Below are 16973 nucleotides of genomic sequence, written 5' to 3' on the forward strand. Positions count from 1 at the left end.
GAGCTGGAGAGAGCGAGCAGGAGCGCAGAGCTCCAGCAGAACGAGCATTTGTTTTGACTTAAGTGGGCTACCTTTTCTGGAAACGGTGAAACGGGTTGTAAAAAACAAAAAACAAAAAGGGCCTCGTTGTGATGGCTGGCGGCCGCTGCTGAGAAGCAAGCCCCTTCCCAGGCTCTCCTGCTGCTTCTGGAGGCCCAGCTGACAGGCTGCTGGCACCGGGCTCCCCAGCTCTGCGTCTGGTGGCTGCACCCGCTGCCCGGAACAGCTCCCACCCTCCCGCTCACACCTGCTCAGGCTCCCCACCGCCTCCAGCCCCCTGCAGAGCCTGCCTGGGCACGGGGACACTCAGCTCCCCTGAGGCCATCCCTGGGTATCCCTCAGGACACCAGGGGCTGCTGAGACACTGGAGGGATGGGTGGCCTGCCTAGGTCAAAGTACCCCTCCGGTGCTGGGCCAGGCTCCAGAGGGAGCGGACTGGAGAAGAGGAGGCAGGCAGGATAACAGCCCACTGCGTGGACCCGGCCCACATTCCTCTCATTCCAGGAGAGGGAAGGGGAGGGAGGATGTCCACCCTGGGTGTCCGCGTGGACAGGGGGGTGGAGAGGCTTCAGTCCGGCCTGCTCGCAGGCAGGTGGGCGTCCATCTGTCTGACCACCCAGGAGAAGAATGGGGGGAGGGGGACAGGGACGGGGATACCAGGCCCTGGTGGGAGGCGCCGCTTTGGACTGCGCCCCAGGAAACCCAAAGTGGCCACAGCAGGGGCCATAGAGGCTGCACCACACCACCGGCCACCAGACCCACTCTAGGTGTACACGAGTTTGCAGGCTCAATTCCCGATGCCACCAGGGACACTCCCTGCTGGGCTGGAACCCACCAGTGGCCCAGGCATGAGATAATGTGTGTGTCTGTGTGTGTCTGTGCACAGGGGCACGGAGGCAGCGAAGGGACTATGTGCGGGCACTCAGGGTGTGTCTGGGTGTGTGTGCATGGCTGAGTGTGCATGTGGGCAACGGCCACGCACACAGGCACAGATGTGCACACAGGTCTGGGGCAGAGGCTCCGAGGGCGCACTCTGGACGTGGGTGTGCACGCCTGGCTCCAAGTGTGCGCGAGGTGGTGACTTGTTCTTGTGTGAGGGAGTCACACATGGGCTGGGCCGGCCCTGAGGGACGCTGCTTCCCAGGGTCATGCTGCCACCAAACCTCCTTCCTGGCCCAGACTCTGAAAAGGGCTCCTGGCCTTTAATTCTGTCTGATGCCTGTGGTGGCAGGCGAGGGACACCAGGACACCCCCCTCCTCCTCCACCCCGTGGGGCACATCCAGCTTCCTCACGGTGGAAGGGCAACACTGGCCTCAAGCCTGTACCAAGCTGCAGCACCAAGACCCCCGACCCCCTCTTGTCTGGGAGTCGGCCCCCTCCCCAGCCCAGCTGCTCAGCCCCCAGCCACCTGGACCTGAAAGTGGGTCCAGCAGTTGCGTGGATTCTGGGGGCAGCTGGCAGGTCACGTGGCTGGGGCCATCTCCCCACAGACAGCCCGATTCCTCTGTGGTGGAGAAGCAGCTCAGAAGCCCCCTCCGGTCTGGGACCCCCTCCGGGCAGGGCCAGCCTCAGCAGGCAGGCTCTCCAGGACCCAGAAATTATTGGGATCTGGGGCAGTCCCCTCCAGCCACAAACTGGTGGCCTCCAGATGTCGGCGTGTCTGACCCCCCTGACTCACTTGGTCTCACCGGCCACGGAGCCTGCCCTGCTTCAAGACACCCCTGCTGCCACAGCCTCAGAGTCCCTGAGGATGCCACCCAATGACCCCAGCTGCCATCTACAGCCCCAAGAAGACAGAGGGACAAGAAGAGGAGGCCAAGACAGGCACGGGGAGGAAGGAAGGACAGAAGAGAAGGAAGAGGCTGGAGGCAGGAAGAGACAGCTGCAGCCGTGGGAGAGGGGGTGCTGGTGGGGGAGGGGCTGGGGCGGCAGCAGTGGGGGTGGAATGCGTGCCTCCGCCAGCCCAGGCCTGGGACGCGGGGGCAGCCCCGGTGAGGGGTTCCCGCCCAGAAACATGAGTGCGTCACAGGGGAAGCCCCTCTCTGCTGGTCCAGGAGAACCTTCCAGAAGACCCGGTTGGCCCAAAGGCAGTGTCTCACAGGCCATAATAGGAAAACTCTGTGGTTGTTGAGCCACCAGGCCCACAAATATAAAGGCAATGATGACAGGGGACAGGCCCAACCACCAACAGCCCAGAACTAATAAAAGAAAAGGAAAACCGGATATAAGTCTGGTTCTTATTAAAAGGGTAAATTTAGCCTTTTGGCTAGGCGGGGAGTGCGGGGTGGCCAACATTCCCCACCGGGCCGCCTCGGACTCTGGCCGAGAGTGACTCAGAGGGCTGCCCCCCACCCCCTCCTGCTCTTCACACCTTCTGGGGTCTCCGCCTCCCTTCCCTCTCACACCCTCCCTGGCGAACGACCAGCACTCCCCCTCCAGGACGCCCCTGAAGGCCGGCAAACAGGCGGGGGTGGGGGCGCGGGGAGGTGACCAGGGCTGGTCGGCGCCACCCCCTCCGAACCCCGCCAGCTGGAGGAGCATCCTCAGCCAAAGCAAGGCTTCCCTTCACACCATCTTGAAATAAGCCAGCTGCAAGGAGACAAACGCCTTGGTTGTAGTCCAGTGTAGACATCAGGGTGCAAACTCACGCCCTAGCCCCACTGGTCCCCTCAGAGGGAGAGCCCATCTGGACAGGGTCGGAAGTGCCCACCCCGCTCTCCTGCACCCCATCCCCTGGACCCCGGCACCCAGCACCTTGAGCTGGCCTGAACACGCCTCTTTCTCAGCTGTGGGCAGGCAGGGGAAGAGGGCAGCCAACACTCCCAATTCATTCCCAGCAGATGGGCGGGGGGGAGGGGTGCCCTGTGCTTTTCCAAGCAGAGACCTCCAGGGAGCCCACATTCTGGAATTTCTGACAGGCCACCCTCTGCACCCCATCTCTGCCTTCTGAGGCTCTCAGCAGACCTGCCCTCCCAACCCAACTCTAATGTCTGTGACCGGAAGCAGGAAAGGGCCTGGCACCGGGGCTGCCCACGGCTCCTGGAGGGAGGAGCATTCAGGGCGCAGCCTGCTGGGGAGCAGGGATCCCCCACAGTGTGCTCCTGGGGTCAGCGCTGCACCCCCATAAGAAGGGAGATAGGGTGGGGGCAGGATGCACCCAGGACTCTGTATCCTTATAGTTTCTTCTAACAGCGCTGCTTTGACAAACCACCCTACTTCCTTCAAAGAACGGAGATAAAATATTTTAATTTCTAAAGACGGTGAGTATAAGTAGGGAGAAAACCTCAATTCTCGGATGTAAAACTACAGTGTTTCTGGGAACTCTTTTTTTTTTTTTTTTTTTTTTTTTTTTTTTTTTTTTTTTTTGTGGTACGCGGGCCTCTCACTGTTGTGGCCTCTCCCGTTGCGGAGCACAGGCTCCGGACGCGCAGGCTCAGCGGCCATGACTCACGGGCCCAGCCACTCCGCGGCATGTGGGATCTTCCCGGACCCGGGCACGAACCCGTGTCCCCTGCATAGGCAGGCGGATTCTCAACCACTGCGCCACCAGGGAAGCCCTCTGGGAACTCTTGAAGTGAACAGGGCAAGGAGAGCTGTTTCTGGAGTGAAGTGCACCCCACTGGTCTGGGGGTCCCAAATGGGGATGGAGTACCAGCCAGCCCAGGGGAGCCAGCGGGGAGCCAGCCTCGGGGCGGCCCAGCAAGAGCTCCCAAAAGAGAGAAGACCCCTGCCCCGTGCAGCTCACCCACAGCCTGGACACCCAGCCCTATGCTCCCTCAGCCCCACCCCATTCCAGGGGAGGGGGGCTCAGGCAGAGAACCAGCCTTGGACCTCCAGCCCAGAAGCCTGTGCTCCTGCGTGGCTCCCAATGTGACCGCAGAGCAAGCAAGTGGCCTTGCTGAGCCTCCACCTGAACCCCACCTGCCTCAGGGCCCGGGGGCAGCAGGGGACTCAGCCCTGAGCCTGAGGACTGACCCCCTGCCCAATTCACATGCTGGGCTCTGAACAAGTGTCGTGTGTGGAAAAGGCTCTGCTGCCAGAGCAGGGAGGGGGCTCTGGGCTGGGCTGCCCGGGTGGAATGAGGTCTCCAAAGGGTGTCCCCCACACAGTCTAGAGACCTCAAGATGCACCATGCCCTCCGGCCACCTGGTCCAGCGGCCAGGCCCCTGGCCAGCTGACTGCTCCGGAGAGGGACCCAGGGCCTGGTGGGGCTGCCCTGAATCTCCATCAGCTCCAGGCAGTCCAGGAAGAGTGCCCAGGTAAGCCCGGGGCACCTGCTGACCTCACTAGGGCAGGCAGCTGGCGTGGGAACATCAGAAGAAAGTGCTGCCCAGACCGGATAGCACAAATGTCCTTGTCACCCAAGCCACAGACTGGGCCCTGAGCTCCGTCCAGAGAATGAAATTCTAACCCAGCTCATTCGTTAGACAAACGGTTACCGAGTGGCTGCAGTGTGCAGGGTCACTCACCCTCACCCTGGAATCCGAGGAAGTCACAGGCTGCCCGGGCACCCTGGCTTCCAACAATGGCCCTCGGATCTCTTGGTGACCCATACTGCCTCGCGCAGCTGCTTGGGGCCGTCTCACTGGCCTGTGTCTTGGAGCAGATGTTTGACAGGTGGAAAGATGATGCTGGCTCGTGTGCACCTTCCCAACTTTTCTTGATTTTATCTGTAGTCATACTCGTTAAGGGCTTTTTAAGAGTTCACCTAAAGATGCATTACAATTTAATTTAGATTTAATTTTAATATTAATTTAAAACAAATTAAAAGCTTATTTTTAGGAGACCCAAAGGGATGCAAAATGTCTCAAAAAGGGGACTGGCTCCAGGCAAACTGCCCTCAAGTGACCTGCTGGCCAGGCCTGTGGAAGGCCAGTTGGACAGGGCAGCTGCCTCACCAGGCAAACGGGCAAGTCCTGGGGGACCACAGGTCCGGCTCCTTCTCCTGCATCCTGTGTAGGGTGAGGAAGGCCGCGCACACAGGCCAGGGACAGAGGGATCTGCTGGCACCCTTCTGCACGGCGCTGCTGAGGCCAGGAGGTGGGCAGGAACCCCAGTCCTGCCCTCACCGTGTCCATGTCCAAGACTGGGTCCTGAATCCCCACCTGCCGGCTGCCAGGACCCTATAGGGAGTGATGGGAAGAGGCATCAAGGGCCTGTGCCCCACTGAGTACAAAGTGCAGGGATGTGAGCGCTGCCTGGGGGAGAGACGCGACCAGGTTCTGAAGAGGCAGGGCTTGTGGGAAAGAGCGTCCAGGAGATGTGCAGGCAGGGGTGTGCCACTAACTGCCACCAGCCCCGGGCAGCCACGCACTCCTCCCAGGCTGGGCACTGAGGCCAAAACCAGGAGCGGCTCCTAAGCCTGCTGGTGTGTAAATGCTGGAAAGCAGAGTGGTGCGGCGGCGAGCGGGCCCCACCTGGCAACACAATGCTCCAGTGCCTGCAGCCCCTCGCTGCGACGCCTGCCTGCCCGGGATGGAGCTGGAGCAGACGGCGAGCGGCCACAGCCCTGCTCCCTCGTCCCTCCTGTGCCCTCATTTCCCTTTTGTTGGTTGCCCCCCAGCCCCTGCCTGCGCAGCCACCCACACAGAAGGGAGGGGAGGGGAGTGGGCAGCTCTCCTCCAGCGTCTGTCCCCCCTCGCCCACCAGGCCCTAAGGTCCAGGTGAAGCCGCTGGCTTCTGCCTTCCAATCTATCGTAGGTGCCCCACCACATAGGTTGACGGTGAGGGAGTCACCTGCAGGGGCCAGTCAAGGGACAGACAGAAAGTGGTCCCACCTGGTGCCCAGCTCCTGCTCCACCAGGTCCCTCCTTCACTGCAGGGGGAGGGGGCAGCGGTGTCTCCGCAGGGACAGTCCCATCCTGAGCCTTGTTCTATCTCCACTGGTCCCCGTCTCCACTGCACAACCTCACACGTGCACCCAGAGGCCAGCCCGCATGCCACAAGGATGACGCCGGGCTGCACTGCTCAGTGGACCTCTCGCTGCCACCCCCTCACCCTGTCACTGGGTGTGACACTAAGGAGGAGGGGACTGTCCTCTCTGCCAATCTTTTTAGCTCTGACACCTCTTTGAAATGGAGTGCACACAGTCTGGGAGCCTCTGCGGACGACAGAAGATGCTTCTGGAAGGTAAGGAGATGCTGACCTGGCCCCTGGGAGGTGGCCACACAGGCTACAGACACTGCCCACGTGGTCGGGTGTCGGGCGGGCACCTTGGTTTTTAGTGAAGTGACCAGGGCCAATTCAGACTCCGTGTCTCCTGCCCTTCTCTTCCTCATGAGGTTCTCCCAGAGGGTTATCGTCTCGATTTTCCAGTGTGGGGTCAAAATTGCAGGAGAAAAAAAACGAACAGGGCTCTTTTCACATTCATGGGCCCATGCGTGCTTTACCCAAGTGTGGACAGGCGCGCACACCCCGTCTCGGCCCCAGCCATCCTGCACGGGAGGGAGGCCAGCAACGGCCAGGCCCAGCTCTGGGGGAGCAAAGGGATGGAGGGCACAGACACCCACACTCAGGATGCTGGGGTCCCACAGGGAAGGTGGCCCCATGTGGAGAAGGACAGGGGTGCTGCAAGGCCTGGGAGGACAGACTGCCAAGGGCAGTCAGGGCCGGAGGTCACGGACCACGCGGGTGGAGCCTGGGCACTGGTGGCTGTAGGGGCTGCCCAGGTGGGGAGACTCCAGGAGGGACAGGGGAAGGGGAGCAGAGAAGGTACCTGGGGCAGCAAAGAGGGGAGTACAGGTGGCCAGAGCCTGTGGGTGGCTTGGCACATGTGCTGAGTGTCGGGAACCTTCGGGGGACGGTGATATGGCAAGGGTGGTAGGTGGGAGCTGACCTACGGTGTGGGGGCTTGGGTAAGGGAGGCCCCAAGGGAAGGAGAAGCAGGGCTGAAGGCTCAGACAGGCTTGGGGCTGACCTGCAGGTAGAAGCAGAGCAGGGAAAGCTGACCGGCACCTCCTGGAGGAATTGGACATGGGGAGAGCTTCATTTGAAGCAGAAGCCTGGGGCGGGTGCTGGGAAAGGGCCAGCTCCAGTTCAGCAGAAGCCAGAGGATGGGTTCCACAGTGACACAGTGAAGAAGGGGGCTGAAGCAGGGGCGGGCAGCTCACCAGCACCAAGCCCTGCACATCAGGCCCTGAGTCTGCACTGAGGGTCACTGGGGACCTTCAGGCTCCATTCCCAGCAGGTGGCCAGGAGCTGAAGGATGGAGCAGGTGGCGGGAAGTGGAGACAGATCAGAATGCACATTCCGATCGCGGGGCGGACTGGCTCTCCCAGGGGCCAACTGGGATGTGACTCCTTGAAGGCCAGTTGTGAGTGTCCGTGAGTGAGTGCATGAGTGTGAGCAGGTGTGGGTGTAAGGACACACCTGGGGGTGTGAGCACACGTGAGCAGGTGTGACGTGTGTCCATTCACTGTGGGCTCATGTGAGCTCGGCCAGTTAATGCACTGGAGGGCCTGTGGGGACACTGGGGTCTGCAGGGTAGGTCTGTGCCTCTGCCCCCAAAGGGGACACGGGCTGAGCCAGGCAGCAATGCCTGTGCTGAGACAGAGCCTGCCACAGGGTGCTGTGAGATGCTGGTGGACAGCAGCCTGGCAGTGCAGCCCCTTCCCCACACCCCCACCGCATCCCCACCCTGGGTTCTGCCCCTTGGTTGTCCCCAAACTGCCTTCTTTTCACCCCCATCCAGCTGTGCTCCCAGCATGCCTGCCTTGGTGGTGGGGGGCCCTGGCTGGTCTGGCTCTGTGATGATAGGGCCATGGTGGCCTCCCCAGAGTTGCCTTCAGAAGGAAGTCCCAGGGAAGAAAGGCTCTGGCTTCCCTGAAGGAGGAGCAAAGGGATACAGCCAAGACTGCCTTTTCCCAAGAAGATGGCAGAGGGGTGGTTTACTTATTAAACCACCACTAAAATGTGGCTGATGAGTCTCTCTTACTTGGCGAGGTTCCCCAAGAAGATACCGCCCCAGGCCACACTTGGGTACCCCAGCCTACTGCTCAGAGGCCTCTCTCAGCAGCACACCTATCCTCTGCCCCTCCCCTGCATTTCTGGTAATTTCTAGAGGAAACCAAGTTCCTACACTTGGATGAAGCAGGGCTGCTTTAACTTTCCTTCCGGTTCCAGGCACACAGTGGGTCCCCCCTTCCCCAGCCTCAAAAGTCTTTGGATCTAAAGACACTGGACTCTTTGTTGGGGGCCCTGGGGGAGGGGAGAGGGGGCAGGGAACCCAACCCACCTGTTCATTCCCTCCTCCCCCTCCCCCATCCTAGGTCAGAAAGAAAATAAAAAAATGCTTCCTGGCTGATCCAATCTGGAACCTAATCGTCTGGACAGCTGCAGCAGCCCTCAGATGCCAGCCCGGCTGGCTCCCAGCTTGGGCACTGGATGCCTCTCCGCCAGGCCCGCAGCCTGCTGCAAACCCACACCAATCCCATAAGCGGGGAGGGGGCAACCCCCAACCCGGCGCCCCCCTACCTCCTCTAAGCCCACACCCAGTTCCCACCGACCGGTCCCCATCCTCCAGTGGCAGCTGCTGGCAGGGCCACAGGAGGCAGTAATATTATATATTACAACGAACAGGGGCGGCCCACTGACAAATAGGCCTGCATGATCTAAATGGTATATTATCCCATAAAAACGTCATCGGGCAGGGCGTCAAAGCCGAGACGAAGCAGCAGCCTTGGAGTGTGGGCTGCAAAACCCGAACCTTCCTTGGCGTGGCCCGGGGCTTTGGGGATATGTTCTAGACAGTGCATGCTGGTTGTAATTTTGTTGTTTGCTTTTAATCTGGAGCCTTTGGTGGGAGAAAGGAGGCCTCAGAGGTTAATGGGGACAGGGAAACCCTGGGGAGCCATCCCCTGGCGGGCAAGGCAGGAGGAAGCCCTGCAGTGCAAGTCACCTACTGCCAAACAGATGGGGCACATGTTGCACCCCAAAGCCCTGAGGTCGGCCTCAGCTCGAGAGCTGTGGCGCAAGTCCCAGCAAAGACCTCTGATGAGGGCCTTTCCCAAGGGGTGCTGACCTCTCCAGGAGGCTGTTGGGAGTGGCAGGAGTGAGAACTTCCTCTGGATGGGTGATGATGGGCTAGGCCTTCCTTCCAGAGGGGCTAAGGCAGCACCCCCGTCCTGGGGGGATGGTTTCTATTCATCAGAAGTCATCTAGGGTGGATGCTGGTCAATACGGCATTGATAGGGCTTACTGCCGCCTGTCAGTGGGAGGCTGGGGAGTGGGGAGCCGCCCCAAAGTCTGTGCAGGGTTTTCGCATGGGACTCTCTAGGCAGAGATCAGCCCTGATGCCACCCAGGTGGAGTCCCCACATCCCTTCCAAGCTGACCCTTTGCCAGTGTGACCAGGGCCCCTCTGAGAAGGCCACGTGCAATGGGCTGAGATCAGGGCATATGGTGGGAATCCCCCTGGGACTCTGGCCATGCCAATCAAGGCAGCTGCCCTCTGCACAGGGTGTCCCTGGGGCAGAGGGGCAGCTCCCATCTTTTCGGGCCTATATTCAGATATTTATGGTAGGAAGGAAGGCAGGCAGGGCCCAGAGGCCTCTTTCAGGAGAAAGGGCTAGGGGTTACTGGAGGTGGCACCCAAGGCCCCCTTCCGCCCAGAAAGCACTCATTCCCAGTGGCACTGGCTGAATTCTATCTGAGCTAGGGAATTCCCAGCTCAGGGCCGGTCCCAGGCTCAGACCCTGGAGCTAGACCAGGAGCATTCTGGGAAGTGTAGTCCTTTGGGAGTTGGGAGGGCCTGCTGGGATTTCCGGGGGCGTCTCATCAAGAGCAAGCAAGAGGACAGAGCAAAGGAGGTTACCCTGACCCTAATCCCAAGGTGGAAGTTTGACATTCCTGGGAAAATGGCTGAACTTAAGACATCTGCTCCCTGAAAAGATACCAGCCAATGCTGGATTCCAGCCTCAGATCACACCCGCAGTGGTCTCTCTGAGCAAGCCATCTGGAGCTCTTATTTTAGTGGGAAGACCTGGGAACTCCCCAGAGGGAAAAAACCCTGCCTGAAGTGCCCCACTCCTGTCCTCCTCTGGCAGCTGCCCCCAGACAGCAGGAGAGACAGGGGTGCTACCTGCCGGGCTCCTGGAGAGGCTGCAGCGCATCCCGCACACTCTCGCACATTATTTATGCTCACAGCCCCCGCTGATGACATATGTAAGTTGACAGCGAACATCCTATCAACTTGCTGGAGTGTATCTTGATTGTTAAAACACACTCTTAAAGGTATACGATCATTTATCAAATTAAAATAGCGGCGCCTTGCCTGTCACTTTTCTGCCTTCCCTGACCACTCCCCTGCAGCCTCCCTCCTTCTCTGGCCTCCTGGGCATCCTGCCCTTGCACCCAGGCCCTGCTCCTCGGGTTGGCGGGGAGAGACACTGCCCTGCTTCCAGGGACCCAGACTCAGCACCCCATCCCCACCCTACCCCAGGCCAGGGCAAGCCCACTAATCGCCAAGAAGTGACAAACGCCAGAAGCCCCACCAATTAAATCTAAACTCAAGCAAAGCTCAGTGGCCAGTAAATTATTATTTTTATTAGCTTGAACCAAGTTCCCGTAAGAGAGAAAGTCAACTTGCTCCCATGAATGGCTCTTGTATAATTTATTTAACTCTGTACTCTTTGCCAAAGCCTGGAATATTTTTAGCTCGTTCTGTTGTTGGATTTGGCTTTTTTATGTGTGTTTCTGAGGGGTATTTTTAGCTCCCTCCATGTTATTCTTACAGCCTCCTGTGCGTTTTGTCCTGTCTGTGCGGGCTGTTGAACCCAGTCTCACAGCAGACGAGGGAGATTTCTAAGAATACACGGGAGCGTTTGGGGGTGATGAGGGATGGCACAAGGCCGCTCCCTGCCTCGCTGGCTAATTTGCCTTAGTGCTCACGTGACCTGGATATTCCTATAGGAATATCCTTGTAGGAAAAATCAGACATGGGGGCAGTACAAGCCCCACTGAGAAAAAACCCACATTCCAAAAATGGCTTCGCTGGGGTGGGCGAGGCGGCCACAGCCTGGCCGATCCACGAGGCCACTGGATTCCTGGCTCTGCAGGGCAGACTTGGCTTTGATGTCTGCTTCTGTCACTTACAGAGCAGGATGGGTAGAGTCTTCGGAAAGTAACTCTTTTCACACCTACTTAATGTTGGTAACTGTTGCAGAAACACTCCACCGTGTCACTGAGTTAATGAGGTATTTACGAAAATGTACTTTTTTTCCTTTACAAAACTACATCACATGAGGAGGAAGGGGGACCCTTTGATGGGGTCTTTTCACACCCGGAAATTATCTTTTTTTCCTCTGCATTTTTCTTTTCTTTTTTTCTTTTTTGAGATTGGCAATCAGAAACACTGTTAGCAGGAGAGAAGTTTGTGGTTCTCCCACCAGAAGGAACGTGCTGCCCTGTTTACTCCCAACAACTGCAGGCCCAGGGCACCTGGCTTCCAGGCCCGGCCATTTACACCCCAAAGAAGCCGGGAGAAGGGGCGGAGAGGAGAACCCACCCGCTGTCACACTGCTGAAACCAAGACTTGATCGGCTCCTCCGCCTTCCTCGGGTGGAGACCTGGTGATTCTCGAAGGTTCAGCCCTGAGGGGGACGTACAGAGAAGGATGGAGGGCAGGAGCTGACCGGCTAGAAGAGGGGGCGGGGACTGGGCTTCTCCCAGGCCGGGCTGCCTCCTACTAAACGCGCTCGGAGGAGAGGCGCGATCCCCAATCGCTCCAGGCAGTAGCGCTGATGAAAAATCTTGGGTTGGTGCGTTGTTGATTTTCCTTTTTTTTCCCCTAGATTTCACAGCTTTGCCTCCGGACCATCTGTATTAGAGACAAAATCTAACACTGCACTAAAAATAACGATTCCAAACATTCTAATTACACCTTTTGGTGACAAGGTTACTGGAACAGCACTTTACCATAAAACCCTTCAGCCCGATGATAAAGCTATCGGCACTTTCAGTTTTAGAAAAACAATGGAAGAAGCCCCGGAGCCCAATATCCCATGGGGTCCCTCAAGCTGACATTTTGAAAGCACTGGGTGGGGACAAGAAGGGCAGCACTGGCGGAGGGCAGGGAGGGAGACCCTTGGCCAGGCTGTGTGTCTGTGCCAGGGTCGAGCAATCCTCAGAAGCCAGGGACTCAATCTCCGGTGGCTGGATCTTACTCCCATGGTAGAGCCGGACAAATAGGAAGAAGCTCGGAGCAATTTCCCTTTCAGCAGGGTAGTCAGTGCAGGGAGGGGCGGGATGGGCTGCTGCAGCCGCGGCCTGTGGACCTGAGGCCATCCGCGAAAATGGGAAGAAAGTCCACCAAACTGGCCATTTTGAAATCCATACAAGAGATGCAAAAAAAAAATTTTAACTTAATTATATCTTTTTCTTTTTAAACTAGATCATATACAGATACAGACCAAAGCAAAGTAGTCTGGGGTATATAATTCCTTTAAAAAAATTGATGTAGCTATATTTTAAAACCAATACAAGATACTGGCTTTCAGCAATTTCAAAAGGCTTTCAGCGGCAGATGTTTCTAGCTGGACGCCCTGTAGGCCAGCCTTCCCGTCACAAATGGGTTGAACATCTCCAAGCACAATAGGTCTCTCTGGTCCCCCGGGAGGTGGAAACAGCCTCCAGGAGCAGGGGACACGTGGCCCTCCAGCTCCCCTCCCCGCCAAGGGTGCCCTGGGGACCTCCAGCGCCCCCTAGAGCACCCTGCATACGGGGGAGGTGGGTAGGGTCTGGGTCAAGGACACAGACCAAGCCAGCACACACCCAATTTCTCCAAACCCTCCATGGCCTACGATCCAAGAACCGCGTGGTCAAACTTGGAATGAACAAGACAATGGTTTGGGCCACCCAGACCACGTTCCCACCTGACTTGGTGGTGCCGGCATCTGGATATAAGAACAGAAAGGGGAAATGGCGGCTGACCAGGACCTGGCGAGGGCCGTGGGCTGTTGAATGGGGACGAGGGAGACAGCAGTGACCTGAACTGATGGGGAATCTGGTCTGGCCCAGCCCCCCCACCAAGGGGGGCACAGCCCCAGCCTGTCTGTGCACTAGTGGGAGAGCCTTGGTGTCAGGGGCCCTTCTGGACCCTTGTTTCTGTACCCTCTAGGCTAGAGGGTATGGCATATGCTCTGTGTGTGTGTGTGTGTGTGTGTGTGTGTGTGTGTGTGTACTGCCAGAAGGGGCTAGGGAAACTGTAGCACTGTCCCTGCTGCCACCACAAGCCCCCAACCTCAACCCCCCAGTGTGGGCTGAGCTGGGCAGGCAGCATCTCCAATGCAGGGGCAGGAGAGACAACCCCAGGGACAGCAAGGACAGATATTTTAAATCACCAATTGCCCAGGAAAGTACTTCTGCTTTTTTGAGTTATAAATCTATAAGAGGAAAAAAGCAAGGGAGAGGAAGAAGGAAGAGCAAGGAAGAGAAAAAAAGCAGCCTTGCAGAAGGCTCGCACTGGAACAGGAAACGCGGGCGAAGGGCTGATTCCAGGAGAGTGCTGAGTCCAGCCCCTCTACTCCCAGCGTGCTCGAACTTTTCGTATCTCATGTTGTAAATGCTAAATGCCCATTAGTAATCAAGCAATTTCTCGTATTTTTTTTTCTTTTTAGGTAATTTATGTTTTTCTTTCTGACTGCCCTCCCTTCTGACATTTTCCCTTCTAGCCTGACTCTGCCATCCGTTTTAATCCACACACTAATTGTAATCCCATTAAAGCAGATATAATTTTATTAGTATTCACAGTTCATCAAGCTAGCAATAACTGTTACTGCCAAATTAACAACAACAAAAAAAGCGGCAAACAACATTTCTGATGTTTAGAACAAACTGTAAACAAAAGCAAGCCAACCTTTCAGGGTGACCAGAGGGTCCCCACACGCGAAGCCCCTCCAGCTTCCTGCAAACTCAGCCGGCGCTGGCCAGTGACCTCCAGGGTCTCAGGCGAGATAGCGGCCCCTTCGCCACCCTCTGCCTGGCCCTGCTTCTCTTCTGACCTGGCTCGACAGTAATATCAAAGCCACCCGAGACGGGGACTGCTCTGGAGGCCTGGGTCAGCTCTGCCAAGGAACAGCTCTCTCCGGGAGAGAACTGGAGAAGACCCGAGTGCAGGGCGGCCCCAGCTCTCTCCTCCTGGAGCAAGTTTGCTGAGAACTCGCCTGCACCGAAATCCGTCGGCGGCCCCCGCGCCGCCCCCAGCCGAGCCGGCGCCGGCGCTGCGCTCCCCCAGGGCGCAGGCCGCGGGGCTGGGCCGCGATCTGGCCACGCTTTGTCCGGCTTTAGCAGGATACCAGAAGCACTTGTTAAAGCAAATGCATCCCCTGCAAACCCATTCTCGCCCTGACACTTCAAGGCTTTATATAGAAACAGGATTTGCTCGTCTTACACCAGCAGTCCCTATTAACGCTCACCCCGCGCGCACACCGCCCTAATCCGAGAGGCCGCGGCAGCCCCCACCCCCCACCTTCACAACGGCCGTTTTGTTCCCGCAGAATGTGCCTCGTTGTCCCAGCCCCGGAATGTTTTAAGGATGTGAATGCAGAATGCAGAATGCAGAAATGAGGTTTCCGCGGAATTTAGTTCTTTTGCAGGAAGGGGTGGGGGAGGGTGGCAGGAGGGGAAAGGCTTTATTTTTAGCCGGCTCCGAGGCTGCCCCTCCGAGACGCTGGGGGACCCTGGGGAAGGCCGCTCTAAACCGCGATGATCCGGCTCGGGGCGCCCGCAGGATGCGCGGGCCGCCACCGGTGCCGGATCAGGGAAATGAAACCGAAGGCTTCTCCGCAAATGCTCCAAGGAGAGGAGGGGCAGGCTCCCGTTCGACACTCGACCGTGCCCACCTCGCGGCAGGGCCTCCTCTCCCGCGCCCACCCGGCCGGCACTGACCTGTGTGCGAAGCCATGGGCAGCGGCGACGGGAAGTACTTTCCGGGCTGGAAGTGCGCCGGGGGCTGCGCAGAGGGCCCGGCCGGGGCGAGGCGCGCGGCAGAGGCGGCGCTGCGGTGGCCCAGACTCCCGCGGTCCGACAGCAGATGCGGCGGCGGTGCGAAGTCGCGGCCATCCATGCCGGGCCCCGGCCCCGGCCCCGGCCCGCCGCCGCCTCCCGGGAGCAGCGCGGCCGGGGCCCGGGGGCGGCTCGGCGCGCGGACTGCGCGCGGGCGGCGCGGAGGAGGCGGCGTCCGGGGTCACTGGCGGCGGCGGCAGCGGGGTCGGTCAGCACGCTGGCGGACTGGGCTCCTCGGCGGGCGGCCGCGTGCCGAGCCGGCGGCCGCCGTGCGGGTCCATAGTCTGCGGAGGCAAGCAGAGGAGACTTGGTGACTCTGGGGCTCGGCTCGCCCGGGGGTCTCCGCCCCGTCCGCCCCCCACCCCCCCACCCCGTCGGCCCGAGCCGCGGCCAGGCCCGGCGGCCGGGCCCGGAGCGCTCCGCGCGTCTCCCCTCTGCACGCGCGCGCGCTGGCCACCCGGGCCGCCCCGATCCCCGCGCGCACACGCACCGTCCAGGCCACGCTCCGCCCGGAGGAGCCTGAGGGAACCCGGCCGTACAGCTCGACGCTTCCCCTTCGCGGATCCCTGCGGCGAGGGCGCCTCGGCGAAAGGCTGCTGGCTCCGCTGGGTGATAAAAACCCAAATCTGCGAAGCCATCACGCACACGCACACACACACACACACACACACACACACACACACACACGCACACCCTCTCCCCTCCCCCGCTGCCCAAAGGTGTCTCTGAGGAAAGGCCTGGGGTCGACGCTAGCTTTTTTCCTCTCCCCCCATTCCGAGGTTCAGCTTTTACTGCATTCTGCTTAACCGAATGACCATGCTAATTTAGCGAGTAATTTTATTGACTGTAACTCGAGGTTTTTTTTTAATAACCTTCATTTTCTCCCCTCTCCCATCCCCCTCATGCATCTTTCGTCCCATTCTTTTGAACCCGCCGCGCCCCCCCCCCAACATCCCTAACGGGACCAGGCCCTCACTCCGCATTGCCAAGCCAGGACCCCGGGCCAGCTCCCCGGAGCCCCAGGGGTCTACGTCCGCTGGCGGCGTCACCTGGGCCGCCACGCCGCAGTGCCGGGTCGGCCGTCCCGGAGCCGGGAGCTTCCTGGAGAGGATTGAACAATCACCCCGCCCCCCAGTCAAATTCGCCCAGGATCTTCCTCTGAGGATTGGAGGTTTGGAGGAGGGCGACTTGAGAGTCAGAAATTGTTTTCTCTCAACGCCCCAAATTGGCCACATTATTTCTCCCTTCAACGCATGCCCCGGGTCGCCGAGCCGAGGCCTGTCTCTGCACGGCCGGGGGACGTCGGGTTTGCGACGCCGGGCTGGGCCCTGGGGAGGCGGACAAGTGCCCGGGCCCAGCGCAACCTTCACCGTTGCCCAGGTTCCAGCAGACCCCCGGCCTCCGTCGTCCACCTCCACCTCCTGGCTGGGCACTTAATGCCCCCCACCTTCCTTCTCTTCCACCCCCACCCAACGCCGAGAGTCCACTCAGAAGCGAAATTGGGGGTAATTTCAGACGCTGAGTGCGGAACGGCGGAGCAACGCATAAATTGGACGGCTGTGCGCCCGCGTGGAGGACCTCTTTCATTCGACACATTTCTCCTCATTTCCTAAATCTGCATTGTTTTAATGTTTGATATCGCCTCAACAACAGGGAGATGGGTAGGCTTAATATTCTCAACCGTGAACTTTGCAGAAAGTCTTCTGATTTTTTTTAGCCGTCCCACCGTGACAATAAAGCGATTAAGATGTTTTCCATTTTGTGAATACCATTTTAAATTGCTATATTTAATGCTACAGGTTCTACACGTCTTATTTGCAGACTATTTTGTGTTTGATTTAATCTACAACCGAAAACATAATGTATTAAGTGAATACATATTTGCTCAGCTGATAAGCTTTTTAATATTTATTCGGAAAGCTTTTGCATTGTAA

General features: G+C 58.7%; 1 protein-coding gene and 1 long non-coding RNA gene across 2 annotated transcripts in view; both read right to left on the reverse strand.

Annotated features, from left to right (window-relative positions):
- Nucleotides 1–15135, reverse strand: part of BAHCC1 (BAH domain and coiled-coil containing 1) — a 56379-nt gene extending 41244 nt beyond the window's left edge. Inside the window, exon 1 of the mRNA XM_059046417.2 lies at nt 14923–15135. Within this exon, the coding sequence (XP_058902400.1) occupies nt 14923–15100 (178 nt within the window). The 5' untranslated portion in view covers nt 15101–15135. The remainder of the gene's footprint in view (nt 1–14922) is intronic.
- A 90-nt stretch (nt 15136–15225) lies between these two features.
- LOC136793152 (uncharacterized) lies at nt 15226–16274 on the reverse strand. The gene is made up of 3 exons (XR_010838035.1): nt 16089–16274; nt 15530–15644; nt 15226–15323 (listed from the first exon to the last, which is right to left on the reverse strand). It is a non-coding gene; the product is annotated as an uncharacterized lncRNA (long non-coding RNA).
- Between the last annotated feature and the right edge of the window lie 699 nt (nt 16275–16973).

Source organism: Kogia breviceps, chromosome 19 (assembly GCF_026419965.1).
Source record: "Kogia breviceps isolate mKogBre1 chromosome 19, mKogBre1 haplotype 1, whole genome shotgun sequence".
In the NCBI taxonomy this organism is placed as follows: Eukaryota; Metazoa; Chordata; class Mammalia; order Artiodactyla; family Physeteridae; genus Kogia; species Kogia breviceps.